This window comes from Haplochromis burtoni, unplaced genomic scaffold (genome assembly GCF_018398535.1).
Source record: "Haplochromis burtoni strain Fernald_Lab_line unplaced genomic scaffold, NCSU_Asbu1 Contig_56, whole genome shotgun sequence".
Classification (NCBI taxonomy): Eukaryota; Metazoa; Chordata; class Actinopteri; order Cichliformes; family Cichlidae; genus Haplochromis; species Haplochromis burtoni.
Genome location: NW_024582417.1, coordinates 2,274,166 through 2,298,328, shown reverse-complemented (window position 1 = coordinate 2,298,328; position 24,163 = coordinate 2,274,166). Strand labels below are relative to the sequence as shown.

The 24,163-nt window shown below is 40.5% G+C and overlaps 1 protein-coding gene across 1 annotated transcript in view; it reads right to left on the bottom strand.

Moving 5' to 3' along the window:
- Positions 1 to 981: 981 nt before the first annotated feature.
- The window catches only part of LOC102294932 (GDNF family receptor alpha-4), a 29,756-nt gene continuing 6,574 nt past the window's right edge, over positions 982 to 24,163 (bottom strand). The window contains exons 2-8 of the mRNA XM_005922217.3: positions 19,631 to 19,897; positions 19,454 to 19,546; positions 18,975 to 19,344; positions 15,900 to 16,009; positions 15,256 to 15,390; positions 9,314 to 9,450; positions 982 to 5,988 (exon numbers count right to left, since the gene is read on the bottom strand). Of these exons, the coding sequence (XP_005922279.1) occupies positions 5,788 to 5,988; positions 9,314 to 9,450; positions 15,256 to 15,390; positions 15,900 to 16,009; positions 18,975 to 19,344; positions 19,454 to 19,546; positions 19,631 to 19,897 (1,313 nt within the window). The 3' untranslated portion in view covers positions 982 to 5,787. The remainder of the gene's footprint in view (positions 5,989 to 9,313; positions 9,451 to 15,255; positions 15,391 to 15,899; positions 16,010 to 18,974; positions 19,345 to 19,453; positions 19,547 to 19,630; positions 19,898 to 24,163) is intronic.

Sequence of the window (24,163 nt, the reverse complement as noted above, 5' to 3'; positions counted from 1 at the left end):
TTTTTGCCTTACACTCAGAATTAAGGACTCAGGGGAACTTTCCATTTCAGTGGAAGAATTCAAAATCAGTCTTCTAATGTCAAACTCTACACATGAATAATTCTGTGCAGTGAAGCTGAAACATTCGAGAGGAACAACATTAATCAAACTACATTTCTGACTGCAGGCCTTAAAGTAAAGAATCTAACGATTTTTTCTTTCTTCATTACTGCTCACAGGGTGATGTACAGTAGTGAACTTGCAGGCTGCATCACTGGGGTGGTGGAATCACAGGCAATGTGTCACCTTTGCGCACCTCTGATCTGCCAGCTTTTCGGGTAATTCTTGTTTACAGTGCTGACAGGTATCTGACTGTGTTTGTGTGCAGAATGAGTCTTGGAAAAAAAAATGCAACAACATCACACAATAGTGGATATGAGAGAGAAGCTAATGGGATAGTCTCAGTAGACTTTTTATATTTCTTTGCTGGACATATTATCATATTAATAAGAAAGGACAATTTTTGCTTACTGCTGTAAGATTTTGGGTTCATGCCTGAGTTATAGATTATTACTAATACATGTTACTTAATATAGGAAGATAAGTGTTGTATGTGGGCATAGGATTACCTTCAAATGCATGCACTGATTTACCTAATTAATAACCACATTAACATAACTGCTTATCTTTTATATATTATAAGCACAGCGCTGGGATATTAAGCAGTTCGACAGCCTCCCGGGGCAGAACAGTGGCTCAGCTGTGATTACTGTCACCACACAGTGAGAGGGTCCTGAGTTTGAATCCAAATGGAGCTGCACTGCATGCGGCGTTAAATTCCCATCGTTCCTGCTCTTTCCTCACAGATTGCTGCTCTTTCTACCCTTAAATGCCTCGTGTTTTTCGCAGACAGTCTGAAAACATATGTTTTCTCCATATCATGATATACTTTTGTTTTCCTTGTAGCCACTGGCTTCCATTTTCCATTTTTAAGAGACTATATGGAGGCAGGATTTACTAGAAAAGCTTTAGCAAAACGTTGTTAGCTTCACACTTTCAGTTGAGGGCTGCGATAGTTGGGGGAAAAGTCAGAAACAACTACGCTAGCGTCACACTGATGGCATAACTAAAAATCAAATGATTGACGTCTGTAATCTATAGTGAACACGAGGGCAGACATTGACAGGCCATTAACAGGCTCATTCCATGAAGCACAGTAGCAAACACTCAGTCATAAATAATGTTTAAACAGCTTAATTCCCTTTGGCTACTTCAGCATTGTGGTACTGGAATAAAAATTTGACCAAATAATCTTTTGGTGTTAACAGCAGCATGACCGGTACCTGTAAAAGGTAAGAAGTGGTGTGGTTTAGAACCGTAATGTTGACAGTCCTTGAAAACCTCAATGTAATATTTGTTATTACATTATAAAAGATTAATTTATTTCAGCAGTGAGTTTTGAACTCTCCGTGGCTTTTCTTCTGCAGACAGCAGTGTTCAAAAAGAACTTTTAAACTAGACAACAGAACATGTATCTGGTCTTCTAGACTGCTGTGTTTGACGTATGCATGCATACTAAAGGATGTTGATTTATTGATAAACTATCCCCAAGTGTAGAGTAGTACAGCTTAAAAGAAAAAAAAAAAACAATACAATAGCAGGATAAATATTATAATCGAGGACGCTCAGCTGCTTTTCTCAGATTTGTTTTTCTTTTTCTTTTTTCAAATCATAGATCGCCTAAAATGAATTAATAAAATAAAAAAAGAAACCTAATTGTATTTGTACTATGCTGCACTCCTGGCTGCAGCTGTCTCACAGCCACTTCCCTACAATAATGCCCGAGGCTCTAAAAATAACAACAGCAACGCTGTGTATGAAATGTTTACCCGTGATGGTTTCTAGTAAATGGGTTAAAATGTGAGAAACCACTCAGAACTTGAGAGCTCCCACTGGTCATAAATAACAAAACGTAGAAGATATTTTTACCTCAGGGGGATTAATAAAGTATAACTTAACTTTGGGGACACTTGGCTGAGTTTGGACATAAACAACAAAGGCCCAGAGCCCTTGTGCTGCACTTTTTTGTAATTAAAGTTTCCATTGCTGCCTAAAAATCATTTCACTGTAGCTTGTTCATGTCACAGCGGCTTCATTTTGTATGTAGACACCCCCAGACCCTGTAATCACCTCTGTCAGTCAGGAGTGAAATGTAAAAATGAGAGTCCTGGCTCAATTTGTCCAGAGTCAATATATAAGCTGGGGGGAAATTAAAGTGACTTATTAGCCTGAACATTTGACTTTCAATTAGAGCTAATTAATCTACAAATAGTATTTATACAGTCATCAAATAAAAAGCTTTACATATCCTTAGCAGGTCTAAAAATAAAGTAAATATAGCCTGAGATGAAAAAAACATGGCATATTACATCCTGTCATTATTCATTTAACAATATTTTTTTCATTTTTAGCCATTCTGTTGTAGATTTGCTGCTGTGCTTGGGATCATCGTCTTGTTTCCTCACAATGTTTTGGCAAATCCTTTAGCTGTAAGACAGACAACCTACTTTGATATACAAAGGACTTTGTGGTCAACTTAATGACTCCGATGTGTCCAGGTCCTGTGGTTGCAAAACAAACCCAAATCATTAACCCTCTACCACCGTGCTTGACAGTTGGTATGAGGCGTTTGTGCTTATTTGCTGAGTTTGTGTTTTTATCAAATGTAGCACTGTATTATGGCCACACATCTCCACTTTGGTCTTGCATGTCCAAAGAGTCATTATTCTAGAGGTCTTGCGGTTAGTTGCAACTTTGCGAACCTAAGCTTTTTCTTCTTTCTAGGGTGAAGAGGCTTTCAACACTTCCAAACAAACTGCAGTTGTTCAGTCTTTCTCTAATTGTACTGTCATGAACTTTAGCATTTAACATGCTAACTGAGGCCCCGTTAGGATCTAAGATGCAACCCTTGGTTTCTTTCCAGTTTCTGTGAGGATTGCACAATCTGACCTTAGGGTGAATTTTCTCACTGTACAATAATGAACTTTAAATGATTGGGAAATATCCTCATAACCCATACAAGATTAATGGGCGGCAACAATTGCTTCTTTCCTTATTGGCGTTGTGTTACCACACACGTTAATGCTCCCGAAAACTGCCAAAACTTGCTTTTATAGAGGTGCTCACACTAGCTGATGATCAGTCAAGTGCATTTTATTAGCATCACCTGGCTGCTACTTAGCCTCTTAATTCCTGTGGAAGCAGCAAGGGAATACTTAATTTTCACACAATGCATTTTGGCTTAGGTTTTGTTAAATAAATAATAACATGATTTTGTAGTTCTTATGAGGTTGTAGTTCCCTAATTTGAAGACTTGTTAACGACCAGATTATTTTTTGATGGTTTCACAATAAGTAAAACCTCAGAGCTTTCTCATAATAACTGGATACTTTAACACTCTTTTTTATTTTTATTTTTTCCAACTAATTGATTTAATGTTCGCTTACATTATAAATGACCAAAAAGCCCTTCCACAGCAGTCGTTCCTCGGTCGTTTAAAAGCACTTTTTTCAATTTCCAACATGACTTTTATTTTGATTTTTTTAACAAACTGGAACACTTTATGCTATGTCACAAAATTACACAGTTAATACACACTAAGGTCAGCATTATTCAGCATGTCTGGTATGTTTTTACAAGCATTGAAACAGTACTGTACATAGCCTCACCACATCCATGATATAACATACAAACTTTCTGGGGAATAGTTACAGTTTCTTTAATATCTCAGTTTTATGCATGGAAAGTAAGCTGATGTAAACGTTTACTTTACATAGTTTACAAATATAAACAAACCTGCGGACACACATGTAAACTCACATTAAGTCGTTAAGGCCAGAGTGCACGGGATGCAATTACTGACACTTGTCATTGGATGCTTAAGAGCTCGCTGCGGCTGATTCTGCAGCGTAAACGCTGTGATGGGTGATGTTTCTCTGTCATTAGCGGCACGCCTCCTCCACGGTCTGCTTCATAAATGTGAATGCCTGCTGGTTGTCAAATCAGACTATTACTTCACTTCTTCTGTCCGGTTATGTTCTCTTGACACCAGCTAAGCATGAAGTCATACTTCAAAACTTTGCTCTCAACAAGTAAGTGGTCAAAAAACTTGCATGATGTCATTTCGCCCTACAGTCAGTAATAGTCACTGCAGGTGCACTAGCCTTACAACATCCATTCAAAGTCCAACTTTAACTTCCCCAAACTTTGAAATAGGATAGACTGGCACTCAGGGAAACAGGGCTTATATGCTTCCAGCGTCTCCTTTACGCCTTCACACTGTCGAGACATATCCAAAGTTCAGTCTTCATATTAATAAACAACTCCAGCAGATGTTGGTGACGCAGTCTCGAGTCACCCATCAATGCAATTACTCCAATACATATTATTTTCTTAAAAACATGAATTCATAATTACAATGAATTGGTGCTATAGCGGTTTATGACTAGTGAGAAACCATGGAGCGATTTTCTTTGCAGAGCTACTTCTTGGAAACCCATCATCAAATCAGAGAAGTTTACCCCTCTTAAAAAGCTTCACTATCCTTCTCTTTACCTACACCCCTGCAGCTGCATAATTTCACAAGAAAATGAGCCATAAGAGGAAAAATCATTAACATCAGCAAAAGATATTTCAGGCAGAGAGAATGGCTCAATGTGCTGCTCAATGATCAGAGCAGCCAGCAGGCTTTACAGCCTCCTGTGTCCGTCTCTATCGCTGCATCTCGCTCTCGCAGCATCTACAGTGCATGATGGTGAAGGCGCACTAAAAACACATCTCCTAAGGATAAAAGAAGTGAGAGGGTATGACAGCAGTAAATTGGCTTTTTCCTCCCCTGAGCCCTACTCTAGACTTCCCCTGCATGCTGAGCAATTTGAATTGTGCTGTAATTGCTTATGTTGCTTTTCTCTCCTCGTCATTTCTACAAAAGAATTTGATCTCATTACTTTTGCCTGTGGTTGAATTCGCAGCCACTCACTGCGGTAGGAATAATACTAAGTGGCGTGTTAACAAAAGAAAGGGAGCAGAGTGACTCGGTGCGCCAAACGCAAAGAACTGTATGCGATGCGACAACGCGTTGGTTTTACATTTCATCACTTTTTTAAATGAAGCCATTGCCAAAAGTGTTTCGTTTTTAGTGGTACAAAGCAGATTAAGTGTGGTGCGGCTCCCTATTAGCTCGTTGTGAAGTGGATTATCTTACTCTACCACAGTACGAAGGAGGGAGAGGAAGAGCCGAAGGGGCAGCAGAGAAACGGATGCGACATGGGTCATGAAAAAGAAATCAAAAGCCATGCTCATGCCTGGTTGCAGTGGAGTAGACTGGTTATGGTTTTTGGGAGCAAGTAAAGTGAATGTGGCCTTGGGCAATGTGCTTCTTGGTAAAAGAGGGGTTTCAGTGTGAAGCCAGCTCTAGATGGAGCATTTGCCCAGAGAAAACCTCTCAATTCACCCATGCTCTCATGTATCTGCTCGTGCTGTTGCCTTCCTTTCATTTGAGACAACTTGAGCACAGACAACATGGATACAGCGGGGCTACAGATATCTTTTAACATCTGAGGAGGCTCAAGAGGAAAAAACAGATAGAAAAAAATGCTGGGATACAAAACTAGAAAAAAGGAAAGAAAAAGTGTTATGAGTATTTACATTTCTTCTTGATGACAGTCCTCTGAGGTCCATTCTGAGTGCTGAGATGGATTTGACAGAAGTAGCGAGTGTAAAATGTAAGTGGAGAATGAGATGGAGGCTTCAGTAGCTCCAACACTTCCAGTCTATGATGAGCGCAGGCAGCAGCAGTAATGGATACACGGGCACTGCTTGGTTAGCTGCTCCCCGCTGGCTCCCTCTAGCACCCGATTCTGTGTCAGAGTCCTTCTCGGAATACGGCGGAATGACGTTGAATTCTTCGCTCGCCTCTTCCTCCTGCTCCTCTTCTTCGCTGTCCTCCATCTGCGGGAAGCACAGGAAGAGCGATTCTTTCAATTAACGTGTGCTGGAGCATGGAGGAGAGGTCAGGAAGAGAAAGTCTACATTAACCCAGAATCTAAAGCACATGTAAAAATATCCTAAAGGCAAAAAACCTGGAAGCTAAGACATGACTTTTAGGTTAACAAAAGACAGAAAGTACATTTTGTTTGTGCAACTTGAAACTATCTATCTATATGTGTATATATAGATGTGTGTTTTTGTTGTCAGTTCTCAATGCTATTTGTACACTATTTTAAATTTAAAAAAAAGGTCAACCCCCAGGACGGGACCTATAGGATGTCAGAGAAGTGAAACGGGCAGGGCAACAGATACACAGTTATAGGAGGAGCTGAGAAGAGAGAACCACAGACAGGAATGAAAATTAGCAACTAGGAAGCCACAGTGAGGGAACGGCCACTGGTGAGCCACTGTCGCCCTGAGCATAGTGAGTGCTTAAGAGGTAGAACGAGGTCAAAAATGGAAGAAGCAACAAAAAAATCTGCAGTAAGCGACTTGATCACCTCAGAGCAATCACCTCCCCCAGAGTGGAGACCCATGCCAAAGGACTAACAAGTGCTGCACTAGCTTCCAAAACAACTTCCTTTGCTGTAGCCGGGGAAACTTTTCTTCTTCTGTGGTTGCAAATACTGTTTTATGATTTGGAGTTTTTATATCTACTGAATTGCCTGACAGCTTTATTCTGCTCACCATTTGATTTGGTAAGATTTTATATTTTTATGTCCTGTATTTCCATATTTTTGCTATTACATCCATGAGCTTGAAGTAAATTTGAATGTTTTATCTTTTTTATCGTTAATGTTTTTGGGATGATCCATTTTTTATTGTGAATAAATGATTTTTATCTACTCTTTAAGCTACCACTCTCTTGTCTGCTCCACTCAGTATCAAAAGAAAAAAGGAGATGTGTGGTGCTGATCTGTGGATCCTTAATGAAACCTAATAATAGTTAGAGTACAACTGTTGACAGTTTTCAGTTTGCTGCAATAGAAAAATGGAACACACCAAGACCATCAGACCATAAAAGTAAACTTTAACTTCTACTTTTGCTAATAGGAAGTTGGGAGAATTGCAGTTGTAATATATTTGTCCTTCACATGACGTAAAATGTGCAAGTGTATGGTTCACTGTCTCTCTGTGTTCGCACTGTCCAAGGTAAGTCCTGCCTTTTCCACTATAGCAAGACAGGGCTGTCAGCATATATAAAGATTGGCAGGTGTAGGCTGAATATAATTACTGGTTGAACCGCTGTTTTTATACAAAAACCAAATTCTGTTTTCATCCATATTTTTCAAAGGTTTGTGCAAGTAAATCTTTCCATGTTTGTCATTGGCTGATTGGTCACATGCTGCTAACACTGCCTCTCATTGCTAAATTAGGAAACTGCAGATTGTCTCACTGAGTTAACAAACACCTTCATGTGACTGCTTAGCCTGATTGTCGATGTTGGAGTTAAACCAGAGGAGGAAAAGATATTTGGGGTATGCAAAAGAACTGACCTTTGCCCTCTTTTGCCTTTCAGCCCCTCCCCACAGCGAGGGAGTCTACACACAGAGTCGAATCTGTAAAGATGATCATTGCTGATACATAGCATATAGCATGTATATAAGGTGCGCTACAACCTGTAAGGCTTTCTACTCAAATTCTATGACCTAAAGTACAAATAGGCAGTTAAACTACGATGAAGCACATAACCCAGCTGTCCTTGACAGATTAGTAACACTCCAAAAATTACAATTTAAATGTAAAAATGAGGATCATAAGAACCCAAGACTTCTAGTAAGCCTGGTCCATTATTAATATTAATGAAATTCTATAAAATCACATTTAGGAGTCCCACCAGTAATCTCCAATTTGTCGTGCAAAAGATTTAAAAAGTCAAAAGCATCACTTCTCTGAGGTAAATGTGCACATTTTGCCCAACACTTGGGATGAGGGATCTTGCTATTTAGGCTTTTCCAATGTCTTCTGTTTCCTCATGTAATGTGTTTTTGACTGTATTTGTATTTCAGGTCCCCGGGGAGCTATATCAGCTCTGCCCAGGCTTTTGTTTCATCATTTCATTGAAGATAGTTCTTTAAAAGTCTGGCTGTATGTTTGGGGTCGTTGCCTTATGCCGCAGGAAAATTTGGGACAAATGAGATGTCACACCATGGAACTATGTGATGGATAAGAATATAAAACGTGAAAGTGAAAATTTACACAGTCAGGACAAGTCAGCAGGCAGAAAACTCCCACATTAGCTCAGTATTAGTACATAAATGTATGCTGGGCTTTCTCTGTTCTATGCTTTTGATGTGAAGCAGCATACAGAAGCAGTGGTTTTCACTTTTTGACCATAGAGCAACATCTACTGATGACCTGGGTGTGATCTTTTTTCAGTAAAATATTAGGTTATTCACAAAATGTTGCTCTCAGTGGATTGTTTAAAGCTATTTGTACAAATACGAAAGAAGCCGAGCTTAATATTAATAACCCAGATAACATTTTACACGACTTCTCCTTCGAGAGTTCACATTCAACAATCTCTCACTGCTGTATGACTTTCTGTGCTATATATTTTTCCTTTGAGAAAGCCCTGCGTTACAGCGAAGCCTCCATTCAAACACAGCCACAGAGGGCTGTGAGGGCACACTGAATGGAAAGAGACTGAGTCCTCACCTCAGATCCTTACTTTAGTTTGGGTTTTACTTTTGGTCTTGGCATTTCACTGCATTAAAAGTACGGAAGGAAACTTGTAGCACAGTCATCTATCCATTTTTTCATTCAGGTTTTCTCAAATCAGTGCATTGATAAAAGCATCAAAGAAGGTGTGGAGTGATGCTGCAGAGTTTCACTTTGGTGTATCCACGAGAATTCATAATCTGACCTTTTTCAGTGAAACTCCAGAAATGAACTGTGCATCTCGATGTCTTCTAAATCTACTAGCGGTGGAGTTTCTGTGCTACGAGGGTGGGTGGCTTGGGATAGGAGGAAAAGAAAATGAGGAATTAGAAGGATTAAACTAGTGAGAGAATGGAGACTATGAAGCAGATGGGTGTGCATACATGAATATTAAAAGTAAGGGCTGAGTCTACTGCTGCAAACACCTACGGCTAATCCTAGGCCACAATAAGAGGTGTGGATAGGAGAGAGAGGGAGGGAAGTAATCTGAGTTTATACAAGGAGCTCCGGAGCCCGGAAAACTGCGATAGTCCCACTTAGGTGTTATCACCTGATACACAGGCGACTGCCTCTTTAGCTGAACTGGTACCACCAGCATATGGCGCAGGGAGCACAGACAACTTACACTGTCGAATTCAGGAAGAGTGTTAATACTGACGTGGACCTTCTCCTGGTAGACGTGTGGGGAGGGCTGAGAAGTTGGCATGGGAGAGTTTTCCACAGGAGGAGGTGCGGAGATTCCCATGGAGCTGATGGCACTGCCTAAAAACAAAAGCAGCAGGGGAAATCTTCTTTAGCTTCACATCATTATTCATCCCTGAAGCATCACCCAAAAAAATTTCTGTGACTTTTCTAAGCATAGTTAGAGCCATTAGCTCTGAAAACACTGTGCAAAACTGTGCATGAGATATGAGCCTCTCTTTTTTGCTTTTTGTTTTTGTGGCACGGTAGTGCACCGTTTAGCACATTCACCTCAAATCATGAAGGTTCTGTTTTCAAACCTGCTACTCTGAGACCTCTGCGTGTAAAGTTCTACCTGTGGCTACTTGAACTTTCTCCGCGTGCTTCAGCCTCTTCCATCAGCCATCGGATGGATTGCTGTGAAATTGGTACATATACCCACATATCCCTTGGCATGAGTTCTGATAACTGAAATTTCCTGACTTTTCATTTAATGCCACCTTTAAGTCAAAACCTTGTACAATATTTCTGTTGGCTCCCTACATATAAAATGGGATGAAAATAATCTAATTTCACATCTCTTCTACACATTCCAAATGTTATTTTAGCTAAATCCCACAGAGAACCTCCTGGCTGCCAAAGACAAGAAAATATCTGCTTTGGTGTGAACAATTATTCCAGAAATTAGCTGGGTCCATGCCACATGTTACCAAGCAGTTCTGATAAATGATAAATGGTAAATGGCCTGTATTTGTATAGCGCTTTACACATCCAGTCGTCCACCCATTCACACACACATTCACACACTGATAGTTGAAGGACAGTAAATAAAATACTAAAATATTCAAATTAATATTGCAACTGTTTGTATTTGTGGTGAAGTCATTAGTGGTTGTACAAATACTTGTACGTATATGTAAGTATATTCATGTGAAAGAGAAGGTTTTCACAGGACTGCATGGTATGCTGTGATCCAATAGCTTGTAGGGATAACTGTAGCAGTAGTAACTTAAAGTAATTGTTTTCTGTATGACTTTGTCAGTCTCTCTTTTTAAAAAAGCGGCTTGCTGCTGGTAACCCCTCCAAACAAGCCACACTCGTTCAGGCTTTTTCTAATAGTACTGTCATGAACTTTAACATTTAGTATGAGCCCCGTAGAGTAAAAGATGTAGCTCTTTGATTTTGTGCAGTTTCTGTGAGCGCTGCACAGTCTGACCTTCGGGTGAATTTATTGGATGTCCACTCCTGGGAAGATAAACACACACCTGAATGCTCCACACCAGCAAACCACCAAAACCTTTTTTAGAGGTGCTCACATGTGCTGATGAGGAATTAATCAAGATTAGCAACACCCAGGTGCTACTTATCCTGTTAATTCCTATGGAGAAAATGATAGTGTAGTTCGTTTTTCACAGTAATACACAGAGTGCTAAGAAAACTTTCTTTTTCACATGACTGCAGTTATTGCTTAAACAGTTTTAAGTCATTTCTTATGCTGCTTTTTGCACTAAAAATATTACCGGTGTAATGTTTTAAATTTATATTTATATAAACACGAATATTTTTTGCTGTGGGATATTCTAGCTTCAACCTGTCATGCATTGGCTACAGGGTGGGATATATAAAATGCACATCCTTGAAACTAGTCATTGTAATATTTGGTATATGCTGCATTTGGTTTCTTTCTTTTGCATGTTCACTCAGCTACTTTTATCTTAAGCCCAAATAATTGGATGCAGGTGACCAATGACTGCTGTGTATACTAGACATGTATTGACTGATTCTTGGCTGGACAGCACTTAATGTTTGATCATATTTTACTTAAGAGAACGTGTCTGGCCTCTAACAATTATTCTTGCTCTCTTATTAGAGTACAGTACATCAGTAAAAATTGTTTCTACTGTATTGTACTGCAATTTTATTTTTTTTACTTTTTACAGTTTTCTTTATACTTACACAGCAGCAAAATGAGATAATACCCTTCCAGCCATTCTGATTTGGCAACAGTTCAACAAGAAGCCACATTATATTTATCAGATTTGGTGAAAGGATTTATTGACTCCACAAAGCTTGGAAATCAGATTCACATTTGGCAGCCAGCCACACACCAGGGATGATGTCTCTTGCCACTGATTTATTTAGAAGAAAACATTATGGTTCAATGGTTTGCCATTTCAATCATCAATTATGACCCACCTAATTTGAATTCTGTGTTCATGCACATTTAAAATGCTCACTTAGATCAGCATGCCTACATTCGTTTAAATAATACTCTAAAAAGTAACATTTCCTCGGTCATTATGCTGACACAGGGTGATTTGTCAGATACAAGATACTTAGCGTAAAGATGAGCAGTGTGTTTAAATTTTGATTTGTAAGATGCATCAGCTACTTGTGCTTCCACTTAAATTTACAAGAACTCCTTCAAATAACACAAAATGTAGAAAAAAAATACTATTAAAAATAAAATCAACATATATTACCAAATCCTCAAATGTGAATGTCAATAAGCGTACAGTAAATGATCAAAAAGGTACACTGTTTCTTCAAGTTGTGTTTTTACAGTCTCCTTAGTTAAGTTTAAACTTCCTGAAACTGAAACTTTGAAACACACCTGACTCTCTGAATGTTCATGCACACTTTTATTTTCTCAGAATGACCAGGACATACTCATGCCACAGCTTTGTTTAGCCTATTCCTGATGGCTGTGAAATGATAATGACACGATGCTTCCATAAGGAGTTGTAGTTGCATAAATACAAACAAAATATGGGTCATTGTAGCCCATTGCAAGGTGGTTGCTAGGCAACATCATGACACTATAATACATAAATGTATAATTCAGTTTTTACAGATATATACAAATGTTATTGTGAAATTAAAATGACAGGATGCTTGCATAAGGTGTTATAGGTGCATAAATGCTAAAAACAGGTCCTTTTAGACCTTTGCTAGCTGGTTACCAGGCAACCTCATGGTGTTACAATATATAATACATAACTGATGTTTTGTGGATATAAATGAAATATCACTGCTGTGAAGTTAAAATGACATAATGCTTGCATAAGGTGTTATAGGTGTATAAATGCTAAAAACAATATTTTCTTAGCATAGACAGCAATACCCTGTTGCTAGGCGGTTGTCTTGCAACCTCATGGTGTCACAATATATATTACATAACTGAATTTTTGTGGATATAAATGAGATGTTAAAGTTAAAATGACATGAAGCTTACATAAGGTGTTATAGGTGCATAAATGTGGTGCATAAATGACGAGCACGTTTCCGGAAGATACTGCCAGCACCGGAAACGTGCTCGTCATCTCCGAGCATGAAGTAAGGAGAGCCTTCAAGAGAGTGAACACCAGGAAAGCAGCAGGACCAGACGGCATCCCAGGTCGTATCCTAAGAGACTGCGCATACCAGCTAGCTCCTGTGTTCACTGAGATATTCAACATCTCTTTATCTCAGTCGGTGATCCCCACATGCTTCAAAGAGTCCATCATTGTTCCTGTCCCGAAGAAACCCCACCCTGCTTCTCTCAATGACTATCGCCCTGTAGCCCTCACCTCAGTAGTGATGAAGTGCTTTGAACGCCTGGTCAGAGACTTCATCATTTCTTCACTACCAGACACACTGGACCCACTACAGTTCGCTTACCGTCCAAATCGTTCCACAGACGATGCCATCTCTCATCTCCTCCACACATCACTCACTCACTTGGACACTAGAAGGGGGAATTATGTTAAAATGCTCTTCATAGACTACAGCTCTGCATTTAACACCATAATTCCCTCCACACTCACCACCAAGCTGGAGCATCTGGGACTCAGCTCATCTATGTGTCAGTGGATCTCCAACTTCCTAACTGGCAGACCACAGGCAGTAAGGATGGGCGGACATGTCTCAGCCTCCACCACTCTCAGCACTGGAGCCCCCCAGGGGTGTGTTCTGAGCCCCCTGCTGTACTCTTTGTACACATATGACTGTGTGGCCACTACCAGCTCCACCACCATCATCAAGTTTGCTGACGACACCGTCGTGGTGGGCCTGATCTCTGATAACAACGAGACGGCCTACCTGAAGGAGATTAGGAATCTGGAGAACTGGTGCCAGAGGAACAACCTCCTTCTAAACGTCAGTAAGACAAAGGAGCTGATAGTGGACTTCAGCACTAAGCAGGAGAGGTGTGGATCTTTCGTTCTTACGGCTGATGGCCTTAGTGAGAGAACCCAACTTCGTCATCAACGAGTGCCCAGTGGAGAGAGTGGACAGCTTCAAAATGACCGGGGTCGGAGTTCACATTGCGGGACCCTGTCATGCGTTTCGCTGTCACATCAACAGCCTGATGTGGTGATAGAAATGTCCTCGGACGCGTCTCTACCACCTTTCATAGAACGCTGTGAGAGACTGTGCACTGCCTGCCAAGGGTGCTCTAGGGTGTGGAACTTTTACCTTTTTCGTGCACTCAGTAGAGAGCATGCGCTGTGCGGGGCAAACTATCTTAAACCCTGGTTCGGGTGTTTTGTGTCTGTGTGGGTGTTGTTGTTGTTGGTGTGTGTGGGTGTGTGTTGCGGTGTTGTCGAACAGCACCATGCAGGACAGACGAGCTCTACAGAGGGTTGTGCGGTCAGCTGAGCGCACCATCCGCTCCGAGCTCCCTGACCTGCACTCAATCTACAGCAGGCGGTGCTGGACCAAGGCCAGGAAGATCGTGAAGGACCTCAGCCATCCCAACAACAGACTGTTCTCTCTGTTGAGGTCAGGAAAGCGATTCCGCTCCCTGAAGACCAACACAGAGAGACTAGGAGGAGCTTCTTCCCGCAGGCGATACGGTCTCTCAATCACACCACCACACAGTACTGACCCACACATACATGTTCTTACACACACACTGGACTTTCTGGACTTTGTTTTTGCACAACACTGGTCACTATATTCTTCATTTCCGGTTAATACTTGTACAGCTGCTATTATTGTGTATATATTTATTTATAGATTTCTTCATACATTCTTATATAGTTCTATATTGTGTATTTTGTTGTACAGTTATTTTATTTTCAACTTTAATTTATATATTTTATCTTATTCTTTCCCAGTTAAATTTACCCTTCATTCTAATTTGTGTTGTACAGTTATTTCATTTTTAACCTTAATTTATATTTTATTCCTTCCTAGTTAAATTTACCCTTTTTAATTTTTCATATTTATTTCCTATCTTATTCATAGCCTTTTCCTTTTTTTGTTTTCTTTAGGTCACGAGCAGTTGTCCAAGCATTTCACTACATATCGTACTGTGTATGACTGTGTACGTGACAAATAAAATTTGAATTTGAATTTGAATTTGAATTTGAATTTGAATGTTAAATACAGGTCATTTTGGGCAGTTGCTAGGTGGTTTTTAGCATGGTGTCATAATATATAATAATTTAAGTTTTGTGGATTTGAATTAGTTATTGCTGTCATAAAGTAAAAATGATGTAATGCTTTTATAAATTTTTATAAATGCATAAATACTAAACACAGGTCATTTTAGCCCATTTCTAGCTGATTGCTAGATAACATGATGACATCATAATTTCTGAGATAGATAAGAACCTTAAGGTGCCTAAGAGGTTCCTGTGCGCCACGTTTGGATGCTTAACTCCTGATCATGTAGGAGGAGTGGGCAGAGAAAGACAGAGACACAGAGACGGAGATTTTGTGTACTAGAGGAAAAACCCAGATCTTAAATTTTATTTGTCTTGAACTGTTTGGTTCTCACAAACTGTTGTGAGCACTGCTTTTGTTAAAACATTTCTGGTATCAATTTTTTTCCTTTGGATAAAAAGCTGTAAAACTGTGCTGTGCTGCCTTCCCTTCCCAGCCTTATTACATCGTACTCACGCAGACAAATATTGTTGGTGAACATCTGCAGGATGCGCTGACAGCCCTGCCATTCATTCCCACTGCCTTCGCATGTGCACCACTGGGACACCTCTGTACTGCTGTTGCTCACGTAGTTGGGAGTCATGATGGTTCCTGGTTATAGAAAGAAGACCAAAGTCATACTGCAGGCACAACTTTATAAACTTTTAAAATCATATTTCCTTCAGACCAAGAATTTTATTTTCAGCACACACCTCTATGAAAGGTAAGACACAGACTACTAACGGTATTAGATGCCCTGCAGGTATGGTGTCACCAGGTTCCCAGCTCTAGATATTGATCATTTCAGGTACACAAAATTACATTTTGAGTGTGAGGAATGAGTGAAAATAATATTTCCCACATTATTTTGGTGAACTGCTGGAAACACTGTTTTTGAATCTGCTGCTGCTGTTATAAGTGATGCTATAAAGAGTAGCAGCTAAGGACCATTTGTGAACCCCTGTAGATTTATTTTGCATAATGAAAATTACACATACCGAATATCGCTGCTAAACACCTATTGGAGGAAGTTCTGTTTGTCAGATTCTGTCTGTTTTTTTTCTGAGCTATACACTCTTTCAGCCTCTTCCACCTCTTTAATTTGTTTTCCTCCGTCTCACCTATGAGTCCAGCATAAGCCTTCAGGCACATGGTTCTGCGTTCTCGCATACAGCCAGAGGCAGAGAGAGGGGAGGGCTGGCAGTTATGCTGGAAATCAGCAAAGCGGGATCTGAAACACACACGCGTACACACACACAAGAAGAGAAAACAGTTTTTCCATGTGTCAGCACAGAGAAACAGAGTGTGCATTTTAAAAGTGTTTTGACAATTTCATTTCGGGATTCAGGGTTGTGCTGAATGGAAACAACAAAAGCAACACAAACAACGACATAGTATAGGAGCTCAACCCACTAGAGAAAGGGATACATGAAAACTGCCTGGTACTTTAGTAAAGCTTCAAAAAAATGTAGCTTTCTAGCACTCTGACACCACCTTCTTTTCTGCAAAAATGCACACACTGTTATTGTCAGTGCTGACAGATAATTTGAAAGGTGTGCAAACCATACATTTTGCAGGTAGATGATGTCTTTTAGGTTTGCAATCAACCCTTTCCACAATGGAGGTGCAGCCCATATGCCGTGTGCATTACTGAAACATAACCCGCTGCTCGTTTTCAGAATGCTGCATAGGTTAGCACGCTAGACAAAGAGACTGCTTGATGCTACCGCAATTAAAAGTAATGAAGCATTGTTGTGCTTCATTACTTTTGTATAAAAATCTGAGTGAGTCTATTGACTCACTGATTTAAAGCTGGAGTTCAATTTAAAACTTTTGCTGATGACAACTTCTTGAGTTCAAAATTCCCACGACTCTCTCTTATGCACTTTGTGCTGTTTGGCCTTGCAGTTGTTCTTTTACTTAATCTTCTTTTTCAGCTTTCATTCATTCATATAAAAAGTATCGCCGGGCTAATGAAGTTAATGTATTAAATGTGCACAGATACAGTCATTTGCAGCTGCATCATTCAAAGCTTTTATCAATAATCAACAGCAGATCTATAAGACTGTACATTAAATGATGTGAGGTGTGTTTTGGTGCCGTTTCCACACTCTGCAGTATAGTAACACATGTGAGCAGGAATGAAACAGGAGAACCTCCGTCGGCGTAACTTTGTGCTGAACATTGGGGGGGTCAAGATCTCGGTCTAAATAAATAAATAAATCTGGGTAAATTCCCATATGATTAAACATGCAGCTATTTTGCTGGTAATAACTGAAATGAGTAAAGGAAATCAACAGCCTATTTATGCAAGATAATTCATAATTTTATTGGGGGGGTTATATTGGTTGGGTCTGATTATTGGGGGGGTCATTACCCCCCCTAACCCCCCTGAAAATTATGCCCCTGAGAACCTCATATCTCTTTGTTCCTCATAATGCTGTATATTGAAAGTGTGAGTGTTGCGTCACCGTCTTACTTTCAAAGTCTCAAGTAGTTTACTCTATGGACACTTTGTTAGGTACACCTTGCTAGTATTCGGTAGTACCCCCCTTTTTGTCTTCACTGCTGCCTTAATCTTTCATGGCACAGATTCAACAAGGTGCTGGAAGCTTTCCTCAGAGATTTTGGTCCATATTGGCATGAAAGCGTCACACAGTTGCTGCAGATTTGTCAGCTGCGCATCCATGATTTGACTCTTCTGTTCCACCACGGATGGGTCATATAAATACAGTGATGTCATGTTCAAGAAACCAGTTTGAGAACTGAACCAGTTTGAACTGTTGATATAAGTCAGGATAGAATCATGCTTTTATTCTATGTCATGTGAATTTTGCAGCACTGAGACTAATCAGAGCATCCAACATTTTTTCTCTGAGCTGCTTCCGTGTGAATGGCTGATTACATCCTCGTGTTTACAAGCAGGTGAACAAGTGGACCTAACAATGCGTCTGGTGAGTGTTGTTATATCCATTTAAGAATAATAAGTAGACAGCGCTTGAACAAAAACTGCCCTCACAAATTATCCTGATGAGCAGCGATGTAGCTTTGAATTCTGAGTCACTGGAAGTAAACTGGTCCAATCTTTTGCTCCCACTTCTGTATCTGTAAAAAGCTTCCTCAGTGGTTATGGCCCCACAGGACCTGTCACCTGCTTATATTTCCCTACGAGCAGACAAGAAAGGATACGGTACATTCAAGGCGTAAAATATTTATATTCCGAGACTTTAATCTTTGAGTTACAATGCAACAATGTGCTGAAAACCCACGGGTCCTGGCATTAATATGGATGTAACATTCATATCTACCCCCTGCCTGAGCACCGTTGCAGACTAAGCACCCCCATGCCAATACCACTCTCTGTTGGCAGCATGACAATATTCCCCAAAAACCACAAAAACTGCTCAGGAAAATCCCAGAATAATACAAAGAGCTGAAATCAACGGCACAGCCTCCAAACCTCCCACATTCAAATTCAAACAAGCATCAAAATTGGGATCTAAAGATGCACCGCATCAAGTCTTACCACAGGCCAGAACAGGACTCAAAGGCACCACGGGACACTTCAAAATATCTTGTGTCCATGCACCAACAGGTCAGAGCTTATTTAGTGGCACAAGTGGACATGGACAACATTAGCTTTTAATTCCACTTTAAGTCCAAAAGCAAGGGTCGTGCAGTGGGTCTGGTATGTTCAGGACATCTTGGATTGTATCATCTGAATGACATGCTAAATCACATCTGGGAAAAGCGGACCTGATGGATGAATTTTGTCAATCAAAAAAGCATTTACAGCTTCCATTCACTTTACATTTAGTTACATTTATTCCCCTCACTAGTAATCCGGGAGGTGTATCTCATACATATCACCCTTGAAGGACTGCATGTTTGTGCTTTAGGGGAGAGATTATTTAATTAACTCATTCATCAGTGAAGGGGAAATTTTATTTGCAGCAGTTCTGTTGATACTAACAAAATGGGAGATGCTCATCAGAATGCAGCTCACTGGTGCCACTAGTGTTTAAAAAGACAGCACCGTGTGTTTGATGCATCCATGTTTGAGGACTGTGTCGAATCATTACTTTGCGGTTAACTTTGCAAATATTTCTGACTCATTTTTCAATGCTTTTTCTGTTCTGTGTCCATACGACGAGCCCTTAATGTTCTGCATCAGTCTACTCAAACAGCCATCTTACCTACACAGCTCATCTTTGGAGCAGTAGTTCTGAAGGCTGAGGCAGTTCGGCTTGCCCGCCCTCTCCTCCCCTCTCACATTCTCCTCATAAGAGCATGACGGGACGATGGTTTTCCTCCGGCGCTCCCCACACAGTGTGTCAGAGCAGGGACAGAAGAGCAAAGCGAAGCTGTACTCCTCTGGCACGCGCTCCAGGAAGCGCCGCAGGGCTTTGTGGCATTTCTGGCGGTTACAGCTGTTGTCAGAGACTGTTGCTCGCTTGGTGCAGGCTACAACATATTCTGACCGCAGAGAGCCACATTTCTCGTACAGGCCACAGTCCTGTGCCGCCTTCAAGCACTGGTTTTGACCATCCATAGTATTAGAGGAAGCTGGGGGGAGGGATTTGGGAGGAAAACAGAGCAATGTATACCCAGGAAAATCAAAAATGGCATCTAAATCTAATTTTGGGAGCAAAATCACAAAAACGTTCATCTCTACCTGACATGATGGAGGCCATACGCGACATCTCGATGTTTCTCACCAGGTTTAACTTCAGTTCTTCGTATGGAGACACTTCATACTCATCATATGCTAAAAAAGCAGAACAAAGACCACATCTATGACCCAGCTGAGAATTCAGCACATACAGACATTAAATGCTAGCATCAAACCCACCTGCGAATCTCACAGTCCAGTAGACCTTGAGGCAGTGCTCTTCCCTACGAGAGCCACGCTGACACTTGCAAACTTGGAGGGGGCGATAGCGCTGCAAGGAGTTCTGGGCCTCCAGGCACTCCAACCGCGCGTCTGCCCTGAGGGGCGCCACGGCTTCCTCGGCCGCGCAGTACTCCAGCAATCGATAGATGGCCATGCAGGACTGCTCCTGGATGCATCCCTGCTCGGCCACCAAACAGTCTACGGATGCAGATACTGTCACGCTACCTGCAAGAAAGGTTAATGTCGTAAGTGGTGAAAGCTGCATGTTGCCAACATTACTGGGTTTATTGTCCCACCATCCAGTACTAAATAGGCTTTAATTAAGGCAGCAGAGCCAGGTGAGTGCACTCCATAGGCACTCAGCAGGTTATGATAATATCCAAAAAGGAAGATAAAATTGAAACTACACAAGAGCAATAGAGCAAAACCTCAGATCTAATCAAAGAGACTAAGGAGAATAATTTACCAACACTACAGGAGTATGTTATGGCTATGATCATTTTCAAATTATTTCCTCGTCTTCCCAGTGGGCATCGTAGTTGAATTTTCTTCTTCTGGTTTCTTTTTTTTCCCACACAACTTAAAAGTAAGTCTTTGACTTTTTTATCAGTTTATTGTTCAGCACAATATTTGCACCAGTGGGAGTTACAGCATGTCCTCTTAAGCTGTTTAGTATGCTTCGCCTCAAATTGTAATACGATGGAGCTCATATACTATGAGTTAGCTTCTCTTAAGAGTTAACCATCTTTGCTTTAAGTGAGCAAAGAGAACTTAGCCAAATCTTTAGTAACCACTTCTGTTAGTCATATATTTCCTCAGCTTCTACATTCCCAACAACACCAAAAGGATTTTGCTCTCTAAATTAACATTGCCATACTGTTTGATTAAACTACTTAGTGGAGGATCCTACTGATGTTTTTGATGATTCATCCTATTAACTACCTCTTCATACACCCATGATGTATCCCATTAAATGCAACATTACTACTGCTGACAACTTTCCGAAGCGTAATTTCAAGATTGATTCCCCACCTTGGTTTCTGATTTCGCCGGATGTTCACACAGTTAAAGTTTTGTCTCTTTTATTTTTGGGGTCAAATCAATGTTATTGTCCGTTTAGAAATCTGTCCACACTTTTCTGTTCAAGTGCTTCTTTGAGGGTTTGGGAGTCAGCTTCCTAACTGCATTGCATTCAGACACTAAGAAGAAACTCTAAAAGACAACCGGGCATGTGGTGAGAAAAAAAAAATCTGCTAGTTTCCTGGATCAGAAGGGATGCCATTCAACAGCCAGCCCTCAAGTCTTGGATGCGTTTTTGCTCTGCAAATACTTGAACCACCACCAAGAGAGTATTTCCGGAATTGGCCCCTCCTATGTGACAGTAATTGGCCAAAAAGTGAAAGTAGCTTTCTATAAACAAGCATGCATAGAAATATCATTAAAAAAAAGTTTATGAGAGGCAGTGAAAGCAGTGTAAAAATGTATAAGTTTAAATTACATAAAAGATTATACAAACCTGACTATCATCCTCTTACATGTGTCACACTGGTATTTATTAGGCTATGTTCAGATATGTGTACGTGTGAATGTCTTGCGCTGCTGTTGTTATTATTATAAGACACTTAAACAGCTTAGGGCAAATCCTTTTGCAGCAGAGTTCCTTCCATTTGGAACAAGCTTTTACCGATGCCAGACACCGTCTCCACATGTAATGCCAGAGACAAAACCAATTTCTTCAGCACTATGCAGCACGTCACTTCCAGTTTTACCTTCACACTGAGACTCAATCTGGATATCACACTCAGACACTGACTGAATTGAAACATCCACTATCAGGATGTTCCCCCAGCTTATGTGCGCATTCATACAGCTGCTCCTGCAAAACATGCTACTTAAGGACGCTAAAGATTTGCATCAGCTGTATATGTATTTGTAGAAACATGCTGAATATCGCCAACCACATTTCCTCTACATGTCAGAACAAAAAACACGTGGCTCCATTGTGATTAGGCATGAAGCATATTTTGATTGGCAATGTTCTGCCTCGAATGACTGCGAGTGATAAACTACAAATCATTTCATAATGCTGATTGCTGCTCAGTAAAAAAAAAAAAAAACACAATGCAGGAAGGCCAGAGGCAGGCCGAGTGAGACGAGAGAGAGTAAAAACATTTGTTTAAAAAAAAAGAAAAGAAAAAGCAGTCTTCAAAAAAATGTATCTGAAGGAGCATTTCAGGAAATTAATTTTCTCAAATGTGACACATTATTGTCCCCACAAATTACACTTGATATACAGTCATTCGAGACTTATAAGGAAAATAGCTTGGATAGGCAATATGCACTCACTTTTCCCACTTTAGCTCATTAATTTTCTATATCCTGTCACTTTGTAAGTGCATGTAATGAATAGGCTGGCAGATATATAAAACTGGGTTGCACATAGAGTAAATCATCATGTTTAAAACTTAATGCATGCCTGCTAACAAATATCTGTACCTGTTTCATACACACGTATACTTGTGATTCAGTACATTAACATTTACATCACATAAGCTCGTATGCAAACACACGCAGCATTGTGTTAGATTGGTCACACACTTCGATTAAGCTCCTGCTGACTGGCGGCCCAAAGCGCGGCTGCAATCCAATTCTGCTGCTGCATGTTTTGCAATCTCAGGCGCCACATGAGGTCCACGTCTCACTTTGGCATGAGACATATCATAAACAGAAGCTATGCTTCATCGCCGCAGCAGGAAAACTTCCAAAGCGACTGCTGGGACTCCATAGGGTGAGGTGGGGGTGGGGGATAGTAACACACAGGCCAATCAGTCATATTCACGGTTACAGCAAAGGTGATGATTACCTGTCTATCTGTGTATCGTGACGTCTCGATAATCCTACCAAAGTATTACATCCCAGCACTTTTAGCTGCAATTTTAGCAGGCTTTGTATAATCTCCAGTTTATTCATTATTCTTTCTCAGTGTTTGCTCCTTCGGGCTTACATTCGATAAAGACAGACTATCAGCAGTTTTACTTTGTGAGAACCTTTCATGGTGTAAGCTCACACATGCGCATACCAACACATATATACATCAGAGATAACAAAAACCTCTATGGAGTCCAGACCAGCTCTTTTATGCCTCGTCCAGCGTGCAGGTCAGAAGTTCATTTTTAGCATTATTTAACGCTATACTGATAAAGAAGCACTAGGCTCACATTATGGGTTTTTTTTTGGGACGACAAATTGCTACAGTAAACTTCTGCATTAAGGGAATTGTTGGTGTAAGCACGGGGTTTATGTTTTTCAGGAAAAAAGAAAAATAGAAAGAAAAGTAAGCGGGAGATTAATTACTGCGATATGTGAGCCATAATGCACTCTATTGATTTCTCACTGGGCTGATTAATAGAATTTGTGAGCTGATGAAGGTTGAAGCCATAAACGTCAAACCATACACCACATACCGACATTCACAGAGGGACCAACTGGGTTGGCAATTTTCTCTTCCGTCCTTTCAAACACATGGGATGGGCTGTAGAGCGTCCAGATTGTTGGGCAGTAATTTGACTTGAGAGGAGACCGTGGCGGGAGAGTGCGACTCTGATGTGAAATCTGCTCAGAGATTGTGACAGAAGGGACTTCTTGGAAGGAAGTCACAGACTCAAGGAGCAAATGGAAGCACAGCAACAAGATGGAGAAAAAGGAGAAACACGCTCACGGCTGCCACGAAGTGTTACTACGTGCACTCATTCACAAGCACACCAGTGGGATTCCTGTCTGACCTGTTCATGCATTTCTGCGTGCACGTAAAAGATTTTACTTGTTGTAACTGGAATTGTTGACAATCAGCAGCTACAGTTTTGTGTCAGGGAAAGTAGAGCTATAATTAAAATGCACTTATTCCACCATAAAAACACAAACACTTACTGCTCTTCTTGACCTTCTAGTGAGTACATTAAATAAATATAGATTAGGATTGGACTTTAAACAAACAAAAAAATAGCAGCTTGAAGATGTCAGCTTGTGTTTAGGTAATTATTAGTAGCAGTTAAACCACATATTCAACCGTGGTTTTATAGCTGCAATGACAACGATGAGGCTAATGTTCAATATCTCTATAGCCCTGTTTTGTTCATTAGCGGCACATTAAAAGGACGACAGTGTTGGCATGCTAGGGCTGACCCACAACTATGCTGGGATATTGTATTTCTATGAAATTAACCCATCACAAGACCACAAGACGTCATGCTAAAAACAAAAAACATGGGACTAATAAATGGGAGCGGATACCCCGCAGAACATTATGCTCAAATCATGATGTGTAATTTGAACACTGTTCCCTGTGCAGTGTGGTCAGAGCTGCTTCCTCAGGAAGGACACAGATGGTTGATCAGTGCTGATTAAGGCTTCAGTGGCTCCTTATTGACACAATCGTTTCCACTGAGAATTATGCAAATTCAAACACTCGGCTCAGCCTCTTCTAACATTAAG